General features: G+C 40.7%; 1 protein-coding gene across 1 annotated transcript in view; it reads right to left on the bottom strand.

The window, feature by feature from the left end:
* Positions 1-12823, bottom strand: part of LOC122553173 (WD repeat-containing protein 64-like) — a 132701-nt gene that overhangs the window by 54996 nt on the left and 64882 nt on the right. Inside the window, exons 12-13 of the mRNA XM_043696759.1 lie at positions 10118-10266; positions 868-991 (exon numbers count right to left, since the gene is read on the bottom strand). Of these exons, the coding sequence (XP_043552694.1) occupies positions 868-991; positions 10118-10266 (273 nt within the window). The remainder of the gene's footprint in view (positions 1-867; positions 992-10117; positions 10267-12823) is intronic.

The following is a 12823-nucleotide window of genomic DNA, read 5'->3' as shown; positions in this document are numbered from 1 at the left end:
GTGATAATCAGTTCTGAAAGTCGGAGAGAATGGGCCGGCTGTGTTGAACTCAATCTGGCCAGGGTGCAATGTGGGTTAAAAAGTGGAAGGTTGGAATTGGGGTCTAATGTTATTGATCCCAGTCTAGTGGCTTCAGGGTCCCGAAGCAGAAGATGAGATGCTGTTCTTCGAACTTGCGCTGAGGTTCACCTGAGTGCCACAGTAGGTCTTAGACAGAAATGTTGGCATGGGAATGTGGTGGTGTATTGAAGTGGCAGGCAACTGGAAGCTCAGGGTCACTTTTGTGTATTGTGTTCTGCAAAGTGGTCATTTAGTCTGCCATTTGTCTCCCCAGTGTAGAGTAGACCAAATGGTGTGAGGCCTTGGATAGTGAGGCAAGAGGACGTAAACAGACAGGTGTCACACCTTCTCCAACTGCATGGGAAAATGTCATGGAGTTGTGGGGAGGTGTTGGAAATAAAGAAGCAGTGGAGGAGGGATAGATTTGTCTAGATATGCTCATACCTGAAGACATTGGGCTGAGGGAGTATAAATCATAGTCATTCCCAGGAGATGGCAAACACCTCCTCATGAGTGAATGTGGATTCAATGAGGAAAATCAGGAAAGGGTGATCTGATGAACCTGAAGGAGTCTTGGCAGGTGAGCTAACTGGAATCGGAAAACGTTTGCAAGATTAGCCCCTAACAAATAATAAATGCTGGCCTAACCAGTGAAGCTCATGTCCTGTGAATAAATAAAAAAAGATGTATAAGGCAGAAAGGTCAGCAATAGAGATGATGGGAAAAGTTAAGGGGTTATGGTTCAGGTTTTCTTTCACAGTAAATGAAAAAATACCCTAAATCAAAAATAGCTTTAAAAAGCCTCACCATCAGCTGCTCCAGTAATGAGATGCATTCCTCTCTGATCCACTGCTCCAGCTGTCACTTCTATACCATGTCCATGGGGATGCTCAATTTGATAGAGTTTCTCTCCAGTTTGCACTTCCCATACCTGAAAAAAAACACCCAAAGCGCTTACTTATTGCTACTTATCTCAAGGCCAAATGCAAACTCAAATAATCCTGTAATGAGTATATAGATTTGGAGCAGAATTAGACCATTTGGCCCCTTGAGATAGCTCTCTCTGTCTAAGTTACTGCCCAGCCTTCAGGACAACATCGACCACAACACCGTACAACCGTGTTATGGCAGCCGTTGCAAGATGTGTCAGAGTGTCGACATGGATACCACCATTACACATGGGGATGCCTCCCACCATGTGTGCGGTAGGTATTCATGTGATCTGGCCAACGTTGTCTGTCTCCAGGTTGCCCTGAGGCTTGGTACATTGGCAAGACCAAGCAGATGCTACGACAATAGATGAATAGACACCACAGAACAATCACCAGGCAAGGGTGTTCCCTTCCAGTCGGGGAACACTTCAGCGGTTCAGGACATTCAGGTGACCAGCCTCCAAGGCAGACTTTGGGATACGCAATAACACAAAGTGGCCGAGCAGAGGCTGACAGCGAAGTTCGGTACCCATGGGGATTCCCTCAACTGGGAGCCTGAATTCATATCACACGACAGGTGGCCCCATTACACCACACACACACACACACACACTTTCTCTCTCAAATGCATTCAATACACCCCCCCCCCCCCCACACACACACTCACACCCTCTCACAGTCTTATACCTCATCAAGCTTATAAACTTTCTCACATGCCCTCACACCCACACATACATACACTCACTCCGTCTCTCCTGCACGCACACACAGATAAGTTTATGGGGTGAATCTGTATTTGCAGAATTATATTTTATTTTGCTCAAAAATATGCATAACCTACAGTCAACCCATGTAAGATTCCCTAAGTCCCACTTTAGAAATAGAACCAGTCTGACTCAAGATTGGGACACACAGACAGACTTTAACCTCATCTTTAATGCATTATCTGAGCTGAGATGACACATTTTGTTAGAAAACCTGAAGTTATCTTGAGAATGTGACTTCAAAGGAGTTCTAGGATTTGCATAATAATGAACCAAAACTAGCAAACCCATTCTAAAAAATGAAAGACTTAATCTACAAAGTTTTGCTAGTGATATCCAACATCTGTAGTTCTTTTGATTTTTGTCAGGAGTATCAGCCTGAAGGAGATAGCCAGATTAGGAATATCAGTAGCAAAAACAGAAATTGCTGGAAAAGCCATTCTGAAGAAGAGTCACTTGAGCCGAAATTATTTCTCTCCACATATGTTGCCAGACCTGCTGAGCTTTTCCAGCAATTTCTAGCTTTGCTTCTGATACTCCTAATCTGGCTTCCTCCTTCAAGCTGCTTAATACACAAAGATTATCAACCACATTGACTCACATCATTCTACATTGTGACAAGTAATACAGAGGCGTTCCCCTTACAATAAGTGATTGTGGGACAATCGAATATAATAGCTGAGAGGAGACTGAAATGGCATTGTCATCTGTTATGGAATGCCAAATCAAAAGATCACAAGAAATAAGAATAGATGTAGGGCATTCATACCTTCCAGTCTCTTTTGCCATTTAATAAACTCATAGCTGATCTGTTTGTGGCCCTAACTGTTATTCTCCCTGTAGCTCTTGACAACATTGTAGATCAAAAGCAAATTACTGCGGATGCTGGAATCTGAAACCAAAAGAGAAAATGCTGGAAAATTTCAGCAGGTCTGGCAGCATCTGTAAGGAGAGAAAAAAGAGCTGACGTTTCGAATCTAACTGAGCCTTTGTCAAAGCTTTGACAAAGGGTCAGTTAGACTCGAAACGTCAGCTCTTTTTTCTCTCCTTACAGATGCTGCCAGACCTGCTGAAATTTTCCAGCATTTTCTCTTTTGGTTTCAGATCAAAATCTGTCCATCTCATTTCAGTCTTAAATGGGTGACACTTCTCTTCTAAATGATGTTGCTTAGTCTAGAGTACCCGATGAGGTAAAGCATCCTTCAACATCTAACCTGCCAAGCTCCATCAGACTGTTCTCGGTTTTTAAACTCTAATGAGTACAGGGTCAACATACTAAACCTTTCTACGTAAGATTATTCCTTCGTCCCCCGAACCAGCCGAGTGAACATTCTTCTAACTGTTTCCAAAGCAAGCAGACCACACCCCCCCAGCTTAAAGAAGGAGATCCAAACTATACTATACACTGTACTACAAGTATAGTCTCCCAATGTCCTGTACAGGTTTAACAAAACATTCCTAATTTTAAACTCTGCTCCCTCTTGCAATAAAGGCCAATGTTCCATTCATCTCCCTAACAATTTGCTACATGTGCATGGTAAGTCTTTGTGATTCATATACTTGGGCAACTAAATTCATCAATACTGCAGCCTGTCTCCATTTAAGTAATATTCGGTTCTTCTGTTTCTCCTCTGAAAGTGGGCAATCATGCAGTTCCTCATACGATATTCCACATGCCAAATTTTTGCTCACTCAGTTAACTTATCTGTGGCGCTTGAATCAAGGAAGAAAAATCAAGTGCCCTGCTGCTTAACTTCTCTGGGCTTCACTTATCCTTTCCCTTTTCATCCTCGACAGCTCACTGTTCAGTGCCTTCACGATGCAATTTTTTTAGTTCAGTAGGACAGAATAGTTATTTCAAAGAGAAACTCAGTGAGTTCCCTTCCCCACCCATTCATTCCATTTTTTCCTCCTTACATTTGTGCAACCTGTTTTTGAGAAAGGCACAATGAAGGCAACGCTGTCGATAGAGGATTTGTGGATTACCAGAAGGCATTTGATTCAATGCCCGACAATAGAGTTGAGGAGAAAGTTGCATGTCACAGTGTAAAAGGTATAGAAGCAACATGGATATAAAATTGGCTGAGTGTTGGGAAACAGAGTAATAACATTTTTTTTTGGATTTGAGGTAGGTTTGAAGTGGGATTCCCAAGGTGTCTGTATCAGGATCCTTGCTTTACTGATACATATCAATATCTTGGTGTACAGGGGACAGTTACAAAGTTTGTGGATGATATGAAAATTGCTTTAACTCTACACTGTGCAGGGGACAATGTGGAACTCTAAAAAGGATTCTTCAGAGTGGACAGATAAATGGCAGATGAGGTTCAATGCAGAGAAGTGTAAGGTGATGTACTTTGTAAGAAGACCACTGAAAGACAATATAAAATAGAGGGTACAATTCTAAAAGGGTGCAAGAGCAGAAGGACATAGGTGTATATGTGCACAGATCATTGAAGGTGGCAGGACACGCAGAGAAGATAGTTAATAAAGCACACAGTGTTCTCAGCTTTATTAACAGGCACATGGAGTACAAGAACAAGGAGGGTAATGCTGAACTTGTACTAAACTCTTATTGGAGCTCAGCTGGAGTATCATGGACAGCTGGGAGTACCACGTGATAGAAAAGATGTGAATGCAGAATTGATTTATGAGAGTGGTTCCCCGGAATGAGAAAATTCACTTCTGAGGATAGTCTGAAGAAGTTGGTACTGTTCTTCTTGGAGAGAGGAAGACTGAGAGGATATTTGAAAGCAGTTTCCATAACCATGAGAGGGCTGGATGGAGTAGATAAGGAGAAGCTATTCCACAGGTGCGTAAAAGAAACAAGAGAGGGCGTAGATTTAAAGTTAAGTGCAAAAGAAGCAAGGACGATGTAAGAAAAAGCTTCATCACACAGTGAGTAGTTCAGATATGAAATGCACTGCCTGGAAATGTGGTGGAAGCAGGTTTAATTGATGCATCCAAGAGGGCAAAGGTTAATTATTTCTGAAGAAATAGTGTGCAAAGGAGACAAAGCAGGAGATTAGCATTAAGTAATGATGCCCATTTGAACAACCAGTGTAGTCACAATGGGTTGTTGGTATCAATCCCTGATTAGGGCCATATCATATCCTGCCAACTGCCATTCCTGCAGGTCCTTAGATTTATCAGGATCAGTTACAGAGTTACAGCGTATTAGCCATTCAGCCACCTCAGGCCAGCTAAAGGAGACAGGCCATAAAGGAATACCCCCTGTGAAGAGGGCAGCATATGAGCCCATACCATACTCAATCAGTTTCTTTCCGCCATCATTTGGGCGCTCTGATAAGCCCAATACAAAAAGGTGTTATGCTGTATAGATCATTTTAGTTACCTTTACAGGGACAAAAAGATATTGGTCTGAAATCCTTCCACTCTCAAAGTGAAACCCCCCCCCCAAAGTCACCAGTATCCATTGCATTCCTCTTCCTTAATCCTTGTCTGTTCCTTCACTGACCCGTTTACAGTTCATTCTATGGATCCAGTGGAGTTGTCCTTGTACTTTCACAGCCATGGGAGTGGTCAGCAACACATGAAATGGTATTTTCCATCTTGGCTCCAACTTTGCCCAGTCCCAGTTCTTATCCTGTGTGCGACAACAATCCTGTGAATACTAATCTGAATCTGTATCTACCTCAATATCAGGGATGGAGCACATTCCAATTCCTAACCACTTTTTGTGTAACCGTTTATCCTCCTGTCACCTCTACGTTTCTGCCAGTTAATTTAAATTGACTTTAAAGTAACTTAAAACTGGGCCATGTGATTATTCATCTTTCATTCACTGGAAACGGTTTCTGTTTATTCTATTTAAATCCTTCAACATTTTACGTATCTCCATCAATTCCCTTCAAACTTCTTAGCTCTTAGGAGAGTAACTTCAGCTTCTCTGTGTTCTCTCTTCTCTGGAGCTATTCTAGTAAATGTATGGAGTCTCTACTGAATCCTCTACAAAGTCTTCAGATCTCTCTGGCACCCCGGATTTTGCCCGAAACATCAAATCTCCTGCTCCTCGGATGCTGCCAGACCTACTGTGCTTTTCTAACAACCCACTCTCGACTCATCACAGTGAGATCGAACGGTTTTATTTGGGTTCAACAAAATCTCTTCACTTTTGTACCTTATGCCTCTATTTACAAAATCCATCAAAAGCTAGGTTTCAGCATGATATATTTTACAATCACAGTTTTGTCAAACAATTGCATGCAACCTAGTCATTCATATTATGAATAGTGATGGAAATGTGTTGCTGGAAAAGCGCAGCAGGTCAGGCAGCATCTAGGGAACAGGAGAATCGACGTTTCGGGCATTAGCCCTTCTTCAGCCCTTCCTGAAGAAGGGCTAATGCCCGAAACGTCGATTCTCCTGTTCCCTAGATGCTGCCTGACCTGCTGCGCTTTTCCAGCAACACATTTCCATCTCTGATCTCCAGCATCTGCAGACCTCACTTTCTCCTCATATTATGAATAGTGGCCACAGTGGGCAGCACTGGCACAATGTGTGATTCTGCATTATGTAACCAGCTCCATTTCTTTGAAGTTGGCCCTGTGTGAAAATATTTTTTTTGAGGGCTTTTCTCGAGATTTTCTTGAGGGTGACTTTACAATGCTCAGGGGCTACATTTTGGTTTTCCAGGGACTACTTTTTGATTCACACCAACTCAGTTAGTCAGTGATACAGTCATGTAGTAATAATAATTTCTACATTTGAATTGACATATCTGATATTTGGATTCACACAGAGGCTAAATTAGAAGAGCTCATTAACAGCCTCAATTATAAACTCTCTATTCAGCTTAAAATCACAACATGGTAGAGCATGGTTTTGCGTGTGGGAAGTCTTGTCTTGCAAATCTGACTGAGTTTTTTGAAGAAGTTACTAAGAAGATAGATGAAGTCAAAGCGGTAGACATTGTCTACGTGGACTTCAGCAAGGCTTTCCATAAGGTCCCACATGGTAGACTAGTTAGTAAAATCAGGAAGTATGGTTAGTAACTTTGCAGATTACACCAAAATTGGTGGTACAGTGCGTAGTGAAGAAGGTTATCTAAGATTATAAACAGATCTTGATCAGTTGGTCTAATGTACTGAGAACAGGCTGATGGAGTTTAATTTAGATAAATGCAAGGTGTTGCATTTTTGTAAGGCAAACCAGGAAAGGACCTATACAGTTTACTGGTTGGGCCCTAGAGTGTTTTGAATAGAGTGACCTCGGTTGCAAAATCATAGTTCTTTGGAAGTGGCAGGTAGACAGGGTGGTGAAAAAGGAATTTGGCACGTTTGCCTTCATTGGTGAGAGCATTAAGTATAAGAGCTGAAAATGTGTTGCTGGAAAAGCGCAGCAGGTCAGGCAGCATCCAAGGAACAGGAGAATCGACGTTTCGGGCATACGCCCTTCTTCAGGGCTTATGCCCGAAACGTCGATTCTCCTGTTCCTTGGATGCTGCCTGACCTGCTGCGCTTTTCCAGCAACACATTTTCAGCTCTGATCTCCAGCATCTGCAGTCCTCACTTTCTCCATTAAGTATAAGAGTTGGGAGGCTATGTTGTGGCTGTACAGGATGTTGGTGAGACCATTTTTATATGAAGGCTGTTGTTTAAATAAGAGAAGGCTTAGAAAATATTTGCAAGAATGTTGCCAGGACTGGAGCATTTGAGTTATAAGGAGAGGCTGGTTAGGCTGGGATTTTTTTTCCCTGGAGCATAGGAGGCTGAGACTTAATGATATAGAATTTTATAAAATCATGAGGAACATAGATAAGATTCAGAACCATCCAATTTCTCTATTTTGTGTAGACTTTCATAGCATTCCAGATGTAGAACAATTGCCCAGTGGAAAATTCAATTTCATGGGCAATTCCTTCAGGAAGAGCTACAATGGAGATTCTGCAGTGTCCCCACGTTCAACACTGATATATGTCCGCATAATTACTGTACTGCCAGTAGAAAATCTGCCCTTTAGAAGTGGTTGTCCCTGTACCACAGTAAACCTTCAAACACTATCACAAAAAGAGGAATGGTGGCAGCATTCGTCCATCCACTACTATAATACATGCTATTATACCACACACCAAACACCATGAGCTTTTATTTTATTTCATAACCATTTAAGCAGAAGCATGTTGAATACTTTTCAAAAATCCAAATATGCCAATCCTCTTAGCGTCCCTTTATCCTTGTTAAATAATTCTAATACATTTGTCAAGCAATGATTTCCCTTTCACAAAACCTTATTAACTCTGCCTGATTGTCTAACTATTCTGCTATCACTTCTTTAATTCTACCCGGTGTTAACCTGCCTGGTCGGCAGTTTCCAGCTTTCTGTATCTCGCTTTTCTAAAAAGAGATATTAACTTTGTGATTTTTCAATCCACTGATACTCTTCCAGAATCTGTGAAGTTTAGATTTAACCAATGCGACCATTTCTTCTGCTGTCACTCTATAGCTACTGTCAAGGGGATTATAAACTATTCCCCAAAGAGACTTATTTCCTTTATATTTATCTGCCCTAAAATCCTTTGAACTAAGATAGAATTTCTCATTATTGGACAGTTCTCATTTTTGTTTGGCAGAGCTACCCAACCTTCTTTTCCTGTTGCAAACTCTCCGCACACCCAATATTTAATTTAAGCCACTCTTTGCACTCCTATTTTTATAATTCATCAGAACACTGGTCTGAGCATGACTCAAGTGAAGGCTATCCCACTGGTACAACTTCCTCTTTCCCAATGCAGGAGCCAATATTCAATGAAACAAAACCCATTTATTTCGTATCAAATTTTGACCCATGCATTCAACTCTTTGTCTGTACAGGCAGACAACCCTTTATCGGAAAACCTGAAATCCGAAAAGCTCTGAAATCCGAAGGTTTTTGCAATGAGTTTTTTTCTCATTAACAAGGTTGTTTGGCGTGTAAGTTAACCCAACTCAACACCCACTTGATGCGTGTTACTCAGATACGACATGTGGGGGCGTGGCCCAGCACTGGCAGGCCCCAATTCTGTTTCAGGGCCCATTTTACTCAGTGCGTCTGCTGTTTGGTAAGATTTTTAAAAATTTCACCATCAAGCTGTCATTTATTCTGAAATTCGAAAAATTCTGAATTCTGAAAACCAGCTGGACCCAAGCATCTCGGATAAAAGATTGTGTACCTGTATTCACCCTGTGCTAATTTCCTTGTGGTTCTGCCAAAGACAACACGTCCTACAGTTTCTTTTTTTAATTTAGCCACTATGTATATTACTTCTGCATAACGTCTTTATTAGCTTTATAATTAGCATCCACATTGACCATGATAACTAGATCCTTGCTTTTTCACTGCACTTTCCCTTCCAGCCCAAGGAGATGTCCTTAATGCAGAGGGGACACATGGTGAGGGAAGTAGTGAATATTGGGTTACCAAGAAGAAAAGGAAGTCTTATGATCAATTAGAAAGATGTGATAGCAAGAAGATTGAAGGGAGCAGGATTGGAAGAGAAATGAGTAACTGGCAGGAGATGATGCAGAAGCGGGATCAATCAGTATTGTGGCAATCCTGAGTATCATGCAAGAAGCCAAAAGAAAAAGGAGGGTGCAGAATAAATGCACTATAACAGCACTGCAAATCTCGAAGGTGTAAATTTCAATAAGGCAAACAAGGAACTATATAGTTTATTCAGGGAAAAATTCCAAGTCAAAATATGATGAGATGTGGATTGTGCTTTCTCAACTGGAAGTGGTCTGATCCTGCAGAAGCCTCCGAGGTATGGACAAACAAAATAGATAAGAAACAAACATGGAGAAACAGAGCCGATCTGGCAGAATCTGTGGTAAGAGAGAAAGAATTAACACTTTGAGACGAGTATGGTTCTTCTTAAGCAGTCTTCTTAACTTCTGAAGCAGCATCACATCAAATTCAAAACATCAACTCTGCTTCTCCCTCCATAGATGCTGCCTGACCTGCTGAGTTTCTCCAGGATTCCCAGTGTTTGTTTTAGATTTCCAGCATCTGCAGTATTTTATTTTTATTTGACTAAATAGTTAGGATACTCTGAGTATTACGGGCACCAGTCCTTAGAACCTTAACACTTGGGTTAGAAATTGACCTGCTGCTATGGACTTAAATGCCTGCCAGATGACAAAAGAAGCAAAATAGTTTTTTAAAGTACTTTTGAAAGAAACTGAATCTATTCACCTTATTCATGTCATACAGGTCTGCAAGATGTCATTGAAGCAGATACAGGAGTTCTTCACAGTGACAGGAAGAGGAAGAAAGAACTAACTAACACACAGCAATGCTGACATTATGCAGAGGCACATCAATAGTGGCACTCCATGCAAATGTAACATGATACACACTTACCTTAAGTACAGATTTACTGCAAATGGAGGCCAACTTGGTGTTCATTTTGCTATAGACTAGAACATTGATGGATTTTTCATGAGATAGGGGAACTAGCATGCTGTCTTGCACAGCAGACATGAGAGGTACAAGTTCTACTATGTTGGAACCTGCATAATCAAGCAAACACATGCATTAATTTACATGAACTTGCTATAGTTTGTATTAATAACAGTGGATTGGCTTATTTTTAGTGAATGTCTCCTGGTGTTATTAGTCAATTCATAATGGAGAGGGGTCTATCAGATATATACAGAATATTCCAGTATGTCATCCAACATGTGTGAACATAGAAATAATGCTGAAGCAATTATCACCTATGGTCAATCCAAATGCATAATATTTTTCTGAACTACAGAGAGTTGGCCTAGGTCAAGATAGATCTCCAAGAAAAAAATCAGGTCAGTACAAGGTGCCAGTAGGTAGGATTATAAGGATTGCAAGATTTTAATTTGAGATCTTGGAGTAGAAACAAACAAACAATCATAAGGGCAATAAGAAATGGCGAAGAGTGGGAACTGGTGGAGAAACAAGAAAAGTATTTTTTAAAGTATTGAAAAATAGTGATTAAACCATGTGGACAGAACTAGTTGTTAAAAATATACCTGCTTTGTATATTTTATGGAATAGAAATAGGGACTTAATCTGTCCATTGTGGCTTCATAATGAGCACATAGTCAACACTTAGTATCAAACAATGATAAGCATTTTAATTTTTCACAATTAGATATGTCTTAAGACTTCTTCAGGCACAAAACTTTTCAAAGTTTAGATAGTTACAACTACATATGCATCGTGAAATATAATCACTTAATACATTTTAAATATCTAATTGTACTCAACTTGAAGACTGCAAAGATGTTGAAAGAAAACAGAGCTAATGTTTCAGGTCTGGTGACCCTTCTTCAAAATTTCAGTTCTGTTTTCTCTCCACAGGGGTTGCCAAACCTGCTGAGTTTTTCCAACAACTTCTATTTTATTTGCATCTGCAGTTCTTTGTTTTATTTTCTTGCAAAGATGTTTCTAAATTGATGTTTGATGTCCTACATTTGTTAAGCAGCCTTCTAACTGTCTCAAACAGAACTGCTCGACAGTAGTCAAAGGCTTGTCTGAAAAGTGAATCAGCCCTTTTGTCTCTTGAGTTTGACTCTATTTGTCTGCCATTTCCAAAAGTTGGAATCTTCAAATAATCCAAGCAGTAGTTGAAAAATATTGCCAATATTCAAACGACGGTGTTGTCATTACCTTTTGACATGTTATCACCCCTCCTTAGTTTAAATATTCTATGCCACTATTTCTACAACTTTACAGATTCCATATACTTACTTCACTGCTTTTCAAACAATTTTTCCTACTCTTTAGTGGTTTTAAATGTGAAGCATCAATGATACCCACATCTTTGATGTCTTAATATTAAATAGATCTTCCCAGTCTCCATACATAATAGCAGTAGAAGATGTTAAAATAGATTTCCAACCCATCCCTTTACCACTGGACAGGAGCTCTGGCACATTCTGCTCTGAACATTAAAAGCCCCATGTTGAGGAAGAGCATAGTACAAAGAGAAATGGGATTAAACTGAAACATGTCTGCTTTGCCTATTGAGGAGGAAGTCTGAAACTGGATGTAGTGGGATCCCAATATCCTTGGGATGGGGGTAAAATGAGGAGGATTAAATAAACTGTCCAGAGTCTGCTATTGGACCCACGGGTCTCCTGGTCAGGAGGAACTCAGGAGTGACACAGTGTCATAATTCTCGAAGGACCCCTAATCACAGTACCTAACAGCTGGTAGTTGTTACACAAGTTTAACAAGGTTTTATTTAGTTATTTGATGGTTTAATAAGGAAAGGAGCCGTGGTTTAATAAGGAATTGGAATCCCTTGTTAAATGGAAGAGGGCGGCCTATGTAAAGATGAGGCGTGAAGTTTCAATTGGGGCGATTGAGAGTTATAAGGTAGCCAGGAAGGACCTGAAGAGAGAGCTAAGAGCAGCAAGGAGGGGACATGAAAGGTCCTTAGTTGGTAGGATTAGGGAAAACCCTAAGGCTTTCTATAGGTATGTCAGGAATAAAAGAATGACTAGGGTAGGAATAGGTCCAGTCAAGGATAGTAGTGGGAAGTTGCGTGTGGAGGCTGAAGAGATTGGGGAGACACTGAATGAATACTTTTCGTCAGTATTCAATCAGGAACAGGACATTATTGTCAATGTGAATACTGAGTCACAATTAAGTAGAAGGAATGGCTTTGAGGTATGTAGGGAAGAGGTGTTGAAAATTCTGGAAAGGGTGAAAATAGATAAGTCCCCTGGGCCTGATGGCATTTATCCTAGGATTCTCTGGGAAGCAAGGGAGGAGATTGCAGAGCCATTGGCCTTAATTTTTATGTCCTCGTTGTCTACAGGAGTAGTGCCAGAAGATTGGAGGCTAGCAAATGTGGTTCCCTTGTTCAAGAAGGGGAGTAGGGATAACCCTAGTAACTATAGGCCGGTGAGTCTCACTTCTGTTGTGGGCAAAGTCTTAGAGAGAATTGTAAGGGATAGGATTCATGCACATCTGGATAGGAATAATGTGATCAAGGATAGTCAGCATGGTTTTGTGAAGGGCAAGTCGTGCCTCACAAACCTTATTGAATTCTTTGAAAAGGTGACGAAGGAGGATGATGAGGGG

Source organism: Chiloscyllium plagiosum, chromosome 9 (genome assembly GCF_004010195.1).
Source record: "Chiloscyllium plagiosum isolate BGI_BamShark_2017 chromosome 9, ASM401019v2, whole genome shotgun sequence".
Taxonomy (NCBI): Eukaryota; Metazoa; Chordata; class Chondrichthyes; order Orectolobiformes; family Hemiscylliidae; genus Chiloscyllium; species Chiloscyllium plagiosum.
Note: the sequence above shows the minus strand (reverse complement) of the source record. Positions and strands in the feature narration are given on the sequence as shown.